The 9,940-nt window shown below is 41.6% G+C and overlaps 1 protein-coding gene across 3 annotated transcripts; it reads left to right on the top strand.

Annotated features, from left to right (window-relative positions):
- Positions 1 to 6,026: 6,026 nt before the first annotated feature.
- Positions 6,027 to 9,673, top strand: LOC148016051 (eukaryotic translation initiation factor-like). Of its 3 annotated transcripts, none has more exons than XM_087664249.1 (6): positions 6,027 to 6,379; positions 6,485 to 6,584; positions 6,793 to 6,901; positions 7,210 to 7,557; positions 8,172 to 8,411; positions 8,527 to 9,673. In XM_087664249.1, exons 2-6 carry the CDS (start codon positions 6,547 to 6,549, stop codon positions 9,481 to 9,483), a joined length of 1,692 nt encoding a protein of 563 aa, XP_087520375.1. In that variant the 5' UTR covers positions 6,027 to 6,379; positions 6,485 to 6,546; the 3' UTR covers positions 9,484 to 9,673. The 3 variants fall into 3 exon arrangements, with proteins under 3 accessions (XP_087520375.1, XP_087520374.1, XP_087520376.1); XM_087664248.1 differs by having other exon boundaries at positions 6,790 to 6,901; XM_087664250.1 differs by lacking the exons at positions 6,027 to 6,379; positions 6,485 to 6,584 and having other exon boundaries at positions 6,795 to 6,905.
- The last annotated feature ends 267 nt before the right edge of the window (positions 9,674 to 9,940 follow it).

The raw sequence follows: 9,940 nt of genomic DNA, 5'->3' as shown, positions 1-9,940 counted from the left end.
TAGCTCACTATTTGCTCTCATTTACTCACTGCTATCTTTTATTACTGCAAGTTGTTTTATGCAGACTGCGATGTATTTACTGAGCTTAATCATGTCATTTTGATGTACTTTTGGTACTATTTGGTGGACAGCTGGTCATTCTAGCAGTTTCTCTTATTTTCAGCTTGTTTTGGAAGTGGTTTTGACCTATTTACTACTAATTACAACAGACTATTTTTTGCATAGTCTACCTCTGTTTGACTCATTATGGCTAGTCATCTCAAAGATACAGCTTTTTTTAACATTGCCAAGTTGGATGGTGCCAACTATGGCTACTAGAAATATCAAATATGGCAGGTTTTGGTACAAAAATTGCAGATTAAGCCACTAAGAAACAAATGTATTAAACCTGAGAATATGGATAATTATGGCTGGACTAATTTAGATGCCCTATGCAAGTCCACTATCATTTTATCTCTCTCTAAAGAGGTCCATAATAATGTTGTTGAAGATGAAGATAAGAGTGCATGGAATCTCTGGGAAAAGATTCAGGAACTTTATGCAAAAAGCAGAGCCCTGCTTCACAGATGTATTGGCTTAAACACTTGATGGATCTCCGCATGAAGGAGGAGACCCCATTGTCTACTCACTTTGGCCAATTTCATTCTATCATGAAGAATCTGCTTCAACAGGGTATTGAGTTTCAAGATAATCTGCATCCTTTATTTCTACTTGGCACTTTACCTGAGTCTTGGGATGTATTTCGCACTACGATCTGTGCCAACAAACTTGATGGGTTAAAATTGCAAGATGTAGAGAGTGCTCTTTTGTTGAAGAAATTAACAAGAAAAACCATGATTCTTCCCACAATTCACATGATTTATCCATTAGAGTTGGCAGAAGTGGCAAGAAAGATAACAATCATCATGGGAAGGACTCTCAGAAGTCTCGGTCTAAGTCATGTGGATGCAGCAAGTCCCGTGGACGTAAGTCTGATCTTACATGCCATTACTATGGGAAAGCAGGACACATACGGCCACAATGCCATAAGATGCATGATAACAAGCGCAAAGAAAAGGGGAAAGAAAAAGTGCAGGAGAAATCCAATAATTGCAGCATTATACCTTCAAAGTCCAGCATAAAGATTGAGGAGATAAATGTCATGCACCCTGAGGAGTCGGATGGTGACTACATCTTAGTAGCCTCTTCATGTGATGCCTCTCAACTGACCAAGGCTCAATCTATTCATGCGCAATGTTGGCTCTTAGATTTGGGTGTGTCTTTTCATGTGACCCCCTACCGTGAGTGGTTTTATACATATCACAGTGTATATGGTACTATGCGCTTAGGTGATGATCAGTCTCTTGCTATTGTTGGCATTGGTGATGTCACTCTATAGTTTCCCTTTGGTAGCACTTTTATTCTACATAATGTATGTCATGTACCTGCACTGACTAAAAGCTTTATGTCTATTGGTGGACAACTTGATGATGTAGGTTATTATATATGCTTTGGTGATTCTATATGGAAGATAACTCACAAGAGGCTTGTTCATGCAAGAGGTGCCAAGTTTGGAAACCTCTACCCCTTGGTTGTATCTAGCACTATTGACCATGTTTTGTCAGTGGGTTCTATCCCACATGTATCTCTTTGGCATGCTCGTCTTGAGCATATATCACTTAAGGGAATGGAAATGATTAGTGCTTTGTAATATCTTCCACCTTTTGACTACTTGCATTTTGAGTTGTGTGATCATTATTTATATGGCAGGCAGACTTGGAATTCACATAAAAAGTCTGGTATTCCACGTATTGGTGAGCCTTTGGCTCTTATGCATTCAAATGTATGTGGACCCATGCCTTGTCAGTCGTTGGGGGGTGCGAAGTACTTTAACACATTTATTGACAATTATTCACGTAAGGTTTGGGATTATCCCATAAACTAGAAATTTGATGTCTTGGCCATCTTCCAGCATTGTCTTGCTTTAGTAGAGAATCAATCTGGGCATAGGATGAAATGCCTAAGGACCGATAATGGGTGTGAGTACATCTCATGTTCCTTTGAGCAGTTTTGTGACAAGCTGGGTATTAAATGTTAGTTGACCACCCCTTATACCCCTCCCCAAAATGGTATGGTTGAGCGTATGAATAGGACTCCAAGAGAGGGTCCACAGTATGCTTAGCCAAGCAGGATTACCACAACATTTTTGGGCTGAGGCAGTCTCTACTGCCATGCATCTCATTAACAAGTCACCTTGCAGTGGTATTGACTTCTAGGTTGCAGAGGAGGTATGGACAGGAAAGCCTCCCTCATATGCTCATTTGCGTGTCTTTGGATGTTAGGCCTTTTTCCATGTGCCCAAGGATAAACACAATAAGCTGGATCCTAAAAGTGTGAAATGCATTTTCATTGGCTATGGAGATGCAGGTGAGATGGGATATCGTATTTGGGATCCGCAGATGCAGAAAGTGATCCACAGCCATGATGTTGTGTTCCATGAGGAAAAAATGCATATGCATCTTGAGAAAGTTGTTGAGATACGCAGGGTTATCTTTCAAGAGGAGTCCCCTTCTCCTGCACAACTAGCTAGACAGGCTGCACTAGTTGATCCTCATGGCCAGCATGTTAGACAGGGTATTGGATAGGCAGCACAGCCTACATTGAGGTGTTCTACTAGAGTTAGATGACCTCCTAATAACCGCTATGAGCCCTCCATAAATTATGTATTGGTTATCGATACAGGAGAGCCTCTCACCTATGATGAGGCTATGCGCAGGGGTGACAGTCACTCTTGGGAGAGGGCTATGTAGTCGAAGATTGACTCAGTATATAAGAATCATATGTGGGATTCCACATTGGAACAACACTTGCCACCCAGTTTGTTACAATCTTTTATTGTGTTAGATGGATTATGCAAGCTAGACTGATGCACTTGGAGAGTTGCTTGGGCAAATAGATATATTAGTGGAGCCATTGATGATGGAAAAGGTGATGAGAATGTTGAAGCCAACAATATTAACATGTTGCATGTATAAGCATTATTCAAATGAGGTTCAACTAGTGAAGGATTAGAAGGCTCCTATAGATAGGCAACTATCTGCCACCTTGGAACACCTTCACACTCAAAGCATGAATTGGCTAAAACTAAAGCATCACCGCAATGCTTGCTAGTTACATGATAATATGAAAAGCCAATGCTATTATTGAATGAAGAAGGCATAAAGGCAGAGCTACAAACTTGGTTGGAAACATTTCAGAGACATTGTGGTTCTTTGCCTTAGCTTCCCCACTTTATGAGAACCTGACTATGGATGCCACCATCGAGAATGTAGAGTAGATCTTATATGTTTGAAAATATCAAGACAAACAAGAAGAAACTCTAATTTCAATGAATGAAGAGTCCAAGCTCATTGGAAAACCTTAAAGAAGACTCTCACTAAGTTGGACAATTTGAATAGAAAGAATGTGGAGGTAGGTGGCCCTGACCTTAATGCAACAGCATTGGAATGAAGGCTAAAATATGTCATGCATGCATATGAATTACTAAGATAGATGTGGAAGGTACTAGATGAGATGTGCATTACAATGGCTTCATTAGAGGGCATAGACAGTGAACTAGAAGATTATCATGTTATTGCTATTATTAACACCTAAAATGTACAAAAGGCAATAATATTGCCATGTTGCAAACTTGATAGAACATTATGAAAATGAGATTCAACTAATCAACTACTAGAAGGCTCTTGTAGAGAAGAAGAAGGTTGTTGTAGAGAAGTGATTGTCTGGCACCCTATAATAGCTTCAACCCTCCGAGCAAGAATTGAAAAAAACTAAAGCATCACTACAATATTTGCTAGTTCAATTAGATAATAAAAAAGTACATCATACTATCATATGAATAAGGTAGACATCCCTTGGCCATTGTTGCAATGGATTCTGGATCTCCCCCTCATTCAGTGCCTCACTAGTTGGATCATTACCTACCCTTAGGCTAGGAGTTCTAGGTCATCCTTAGGAACCTTAGACCGATTCCATTTCTTTTAGGCTACCATAGACTTAGCTATACTTTTGCATTTTTCAAGTCTTCCACCACACACCTAGTCACTTACTTTTTCATTTACTTCTGTGACATTTTACACTTAGATTTCTTTTTTCCCATGTGCATAGTATCAATGCATCTCAATATGCAAAGAATTGATATGCATGTCTGTTTTCTAATCCTTTCATGTTGGGTTTTGTATTTTAGTTCAGGACTAGAATTGCAAGTATTTATTGTCTACCCTACTAGATTGTCTCTTTTTTCATATCAAGTGGATAGCTACTTTGTGGGTTGTGCCTATGACACTTGGTCATAATTAGAGCCATCTCTCAAGTTCAAGTGCAAATACATCTTGACTCCTTTGGTGAATGACTTTTCCCCCACTCTTTTGATTCAAGTCTTCCTTCTTCATCTGCAAGATCCATTTGCATAGTAGATTGCTATCTTGGCAATTCTCGATTGGCATTGGAGCCCTCTCTCAAGGTTGAGATTCAAGCTTGCCTATGCTACTTGGTCAACATAAGAGCCCTCTCCCAAGATTAAGTAGGGTCATATTCCACATACTAGATGGTTGATTCTCCTTTAGCTCTTCCAACTAAGGGGTATCAAGTCTTTCTTCATCGTTCGCTAGATTATTTCCTCTTGGTTCTCATCACCACACAAAGTCTGACAATAGATTCTCCTCCATCTTCTACATCGACATCCATGGTTGAGGGGGGATTTCTACCCTTCATTGGTATTTTCAAGTTGTGACATTGTCTTATTGTCCTCAACATCGACAACCCTTTCTTGCTATGCCTTCCCTTTGCATTGGATGATCATCGTCATCTTTGTAAACGAGCACATGCACAAGTGGACAATTTCCTCCATGAGGGACACTGTCCAAGTGGCTCCTTGTTGCATGCACATTCACATCATGTGGCATTATTGTATGCATCTTATTGTGTAGAGCACCCATGAGCACCCTACTCACATTAGATCTTGAGTAGTCTCCACCTATGATTTTGTTCACTATACCTCCATATTCTCTTCATTGTTCCTCCATCATTGACACCCTTATGAAAGTGGTAAAGCGTTGCCATTGCAAGTCTTGGCAGGCCATTAGGTAGCCCTCAAGCATCGTTTGTTCGATTCCTTGGCCTCTCTAAGATGGCCCTTTGGATTCTCGAGGTAAGATAATCATCACCTTTGTAGTCTTAGTAGGTTCATGGGTAGATGACATGCACCCATTGGCCAATGCCCTAGTTACTTTCAGGTAGGGTTTCTTGGGGTACACATGATGTGAGCTACAGTTATAGTCCCTTTTTGGTTTTAGTTTTGGACCTAACAGGCTAACAGGGGGTGTTAAACTGAAAAAGGTGCATTAAAATTTCACTAGCTCAGTAAACAAACCAAAAAGTCAAATAAAATTTCAATGTCCCATAAGTAAACTCCCCATTTTTTTGCATGGTTCCTCATCTAGTGTGCTAGGTCACTTGCATCCTAGCCAATCCCAATTTATCCTTAGTTCTTCATCACACGGTTGCCAACTCCTCCTCTCGTTGCTCACTCATTCTTCATCACCTCCAACTGTTGTTGTGGACACCCTTTAGTTACCCTTCCATCCCTAGTGGATTGCATTTGTCTCTAGCCTAATGTCGCCATCACTCTAGCCCTCTATTCAACTGCTTCTTCCCCTGTTCCCAATGATCCCTGATACTACCTTGATCATTACAACCTGATTGAATTGCTTTGTTTTCATCCCTACACGTTGCCTTGTTGTTGTTCATCATCTAGTGCACTTATCAGCATCTTGCAAATTCAACAAATTTCTTCATCAGCCTCTGTTCTAACTAGTGGTTATTGCACTCGGATCCGTCTCCTATGGAGGGGACACATCAACGCTTCACTCAGCCCGCTTAGAGGAGAGCCATACATAGGCTATTGGATAGCTCTCCCCTCGAGCATTCAGTACATTGACATTCAAGTATTCATTCATTGTTCAAGTATTGTAATTGTGTGTTGTAGCGTTGGTGTTTGGATTCACGATGTGTGGGTTGCACACTACAGTGTTTTCTTTTGCAAAACCTAGCGTGTATCGCCCACCCAAACCCGGGGGCAGGAGGGCGCGGGGCGCGCAGGGGGCAACAGACCGTAGGAGTCAACATCACGCTGGATTCACGCTTGACACAGATGCCTGTCAGGAACAACGTAGGCGTATTGAGATTAGTATAGTGAGGCCTGATGACGATCGGCGGGGCAGCGAGCGTGAGCAGCACGCCCCAACCCTGCCAGCTACAAGAGCGCCTGTCCAGCCCCCCCCATCACCCTGCACAATCCACTGCTCCATCCGCGAGGCAACAAGAGCCTGTTATTTCTGCAGTAAGTCTTCTTTTCACTCCCAATTGCTCTCCCGCAATTCTCTGCCAGATACAACGGAGCATGATGTGGTCTTAGTTTCTTTTAACATACTTGCCGTTATCTCAGGCTGAATCCCGCTGCCCTTCACCAGCTCTGGTTCCAATCCTTGGACTGCAAGGAGGGGTGCAATGTCTCAGAAGGAGAGAGTCCTGAGGACTGTCCAAAGGTATTGCTTACTGCTCACTTCTCCCCCAGCTGTTTCAATTATTATAAGTTGATATTCAATCTGCATCCTTAATGATGCCGCTCCGTAGATTTAGATGCAGCCTCTGATTGTTGTCTACTGAATGTTTGCAACACTGGACCTTTTTCCCCCCATCTCTGTTGAAAGATAATAAGTGCTAGTATCGTTCCCTCATTGTGAATTGCAGCAGCATCATGAGCTTCTGTGAAGGAGGGACCACATACCTAGCTCCGGAAAAGCTTGAAGCACTTTTGGATCAACTACTTAATGCTGGCATTGATTCTGCTGACATATTGAAGGCAAGTGCAAAACTGTTCCAAAGCATTCTCAATCGTAGATTTGTGACTTAGAGGCCTACTTTCCCTGGCAACTGATATGCTTTTAGTCAAAATTGGATCTCAGCTGGTTGACAATCTTAAATCTGGTAGAGTTACTGTTTTTGTGGTTTTCAAGACGACACAAATGAATGGGTTGTTTATGCTTTTTGAAACCTCTGTGTGCTTCCTCCCTCATGATTGCTTGTATAGTGATTGCAAGCTTTACTTGTGTAATCGGATTGAATGCTAGGTTTTTGGGCAAAAGCTAACTTCAGATGGTTGGATGGCAGGGTGTGGTATCATGTGTGTATGACAAGGCTGTATCTGAGCCTACACTTTGTCCTCTGTATGCACAAATGTGTGTCCACCTCAGCAAAGCCCTTCCTGAGTTCCCATCTTATGAGGATGGAAAACATGTGACTTTTCGTCGGATACTACTGAACAGTTGTCAGGAAGAGTTTGAAGGAGCTGATAATGTGCGAGCAGAAATTCGACAGATGACTAAACCAGAGCAGGAAGTTGAGCGTATTGAGAAGGAAGAGCTTGTAAAGCTACGGATGCTTGGAAATTTGAGACTCATTGGTGAGCTGTTCAACCAGAGCATGATATCAGAGAGGATTATCCATCACTGCATTCAGGTGAGTGGTATTTTTCTCAGCCACATCAAAGAAGCATCATCTTCTTTTTGACCTGCAAGTCTGATCTTGCTTTTTTGCTTGTGTGTGTTTGAGGCTGGTTCCTTATTGGCCCTCTTTCTGTCCTGTTGCCTCCATCTAATTTCCCATATTCAATTACACATTGTGATGTATGTGTCTCCGGCATTTGATGGGCAACAGATCAGTCTTGATATAAAGGTTGCTATGCATTCCTGCCTGTGTATGTTAGTTACTAGTGTGGCGAAGAAGCACGTTTTCAAACATTTTCTTTGGCTATATGCAAAGTCTTGGGATTTGTCTGAGACAATGGTCAATGGAAGGCCTTATTCAATTTATAAAAGTTACTTTTTTTTGCATGGGCTAGAGTCCAAAAGAACTGCAACAGCACTTTGCTGCTGCTAATGCTTTTGGATGTTTTACCTTTGTCACATTAGCATTTTGGAACTCTTGCCTGCTTCATCCTCCATGTGAGGAGCAGCGTGCTTTCTTAAGGTTTCATCTTGCTGACTTTTACTGGGCTAACATATTTTGAAGCAAGGTAAGATTAGGCCAACATTGCATATAATTTCATGCACTTACAATGTTGTCTCAATCAGATGCTATTAGGGACAGACCCAAAGAATCCAGCTGAGGAGAATGTGGAGGCCCTTTGCCAGCTGCTTGCAACTGTTGGAAAGCAGCTTGATGAAAGTACCAAGTCAGTGAAAGCAATGAATCTTTATTTCTCACAGCTCAAAGAACTTGGTAGGAGTTCACGCTTAGCTCCGCGTATAAGATTTATGATCCATGATACTATTGATCTGCGAGCTGATAAGTGGGTACCACGCCGAGAAGAGGTTAGATGCATTTGGATTGTACTATGTACAGGGATTTGAATGCTGTTGCAAGTCCTACTTTCAAGCTCTATTGCCTTGTCAGTGATTGCTGTGTTTGCTTATTTGTTTTTGACAGGTCAAGGCAAAAACAATCAATGAGATACATCCTGAGGCTGAACAGAAACTTGGGCTTCGTCCTGGAATGATGGGTTTGAGAAGTGACCTAGGTATGCCTAGTTATATTCCTCCAAGGGTAAGGAAGAGTGGTAGAGACGGTTTGAGGCCTCTGCCAAACATAATGCCTCTGTGGCGGGTTGGTCGTATTTCAACTCAAATAAAGAGGCCAGCTAGTACTAGCTCTAGGCTTTTGCTACAAGGCGGTGCAGTCTCATTCATGGGGAGACCAAGTGCATTTCTTGGTAATTCTGCACCAAAACCTGCAAATGTAAGTTATCACCCAAATGTAGAGGTTCTGCAGTCTGGACAACATGGTACAGCCCCAGGAGACCTCATTAGTTTTCCTGAAAAAGACACAGGTGATGTTTCATCAATACCAGTTCCCTCGCCATCTTTAGCTCCTGCTGTGCTCCGGAAGAAGTCTGAATCCTTGCTGAAAGAGTACCTTTCAGTTGCTGATTTGAAGGAGGCACTGACATGTGTAGAGGAGCTTCAGAGTCCTGCATATCACCCTGAATTGGTGCAAATGGCTGTTTCAATGGGTCTGGAAAGAGAAAGGGAGAGTGAATTGATCAGGAAGCTCTTGGAGGAGCTATATTCTAACCAGATTTTATCTGCTAGGGATGTAAAAGCTGGAGTTGTATTAGTGGCAGAGGAACTAGAAGATTTTGCTTTGGATGCCCCTACTGCACCAAAACTTCTGGGGGGTATTGTAGGGAAGCTCCTGTTATCTGGAGTAGTTGAGCTGGATTTACTTGCTGACATCATACAGAAGGCTGAAGACCCCATGCTAAAGAAAGGAGTCTATGATGCAGCATTTAATGCCGTAAAGTCTGGGCCAAATTCAGAGAGGCTTCTCAGTAAGCAGTCTGAGTTACAGGAATGTGAGAGGCTGGTTGCAATTTCTGCAAGATGAGCTGTTCTTATGCTAAAAGACTCTTAATATACAGAGGTAAAAAATAAGGGGCCTCCATGATTTCTTGTTTGTAAATAGGTGGGCAAATATGTTGTTGATCAAAGGCTAAGAGTTTAGAAAATGGGATGAAATGCTTTGAAAATTTTTACTTTAGAGCGTTTCAATAATTTAAACCTTCAAGTCTTAAACATGTTGGGAACTTAAATTTTGTTCCAACTGCAGTTTGGAGTTTGGGGACGCCGTTTATTTTGTTTAGAGGATTCTAGCAAGTGAAAAGCTTGCTGCCCTTGAGGAGTATAGTAAATGAATAAAAGGATTTTATTGAATTTAAGTTGTCCCATGCATAGTCTTGCAATTACTTTGTAATGTAGAAGTAGATTTTGTATATTTTGTGTAAGTGTGAAGTCTTACCCTTTGTGGTTGTTCTTTACTTATTTCTAGTAATAACTGATTGCAT

This window comes from Lygodium microphyllum, chromosome 23 (assembly GCF_053477565.2).
Source record: "Lygodium microphyllum isolate KBCC chromosome 23, Lygodium_microphyllum_v1.1.10, whole genome shotgun sequence".
Taxonomy (NCBI): Eukaryota; Viridiplantae; Streptophyta; class Polypodiopsida; order Schizaeales; family Lygodiaceae; genus Lygodium; species Lygodium microphyllum.
The sequence above is the reverse complement of the archived record's forward strand: the minus strand, read 5'-3'. Positions and strand labels throughout refer to the sequence as shown.

What these genes read in the sequence shown, in the direction of transcription:
- LOC148016051 (XM_087664248.1), top strand. Translation starts at nt 6,547, where the DNA reads ATGTCTCAGAAGGAGAGAGTCCTGAGGACTGTCCAAAG. An exon ending in GTCCTGAGGACTGTCCAAAG is followed by an intron (nt 6,585 to 6,789) that starts GTATTGCTTACT and finishes TGTGAATTGCAG; the next exon opens with CAGCATCATGAGCTTCTGTG. An exon ending in GGGTACCACGCCGAGAAGAG is followed by an intron (nt 8,412 to 8,526) that starts GTTAGATGCATT and finishes TGTTTTTGACAG; the next exon opens with GTCAAGGCAAAAACAATCAA.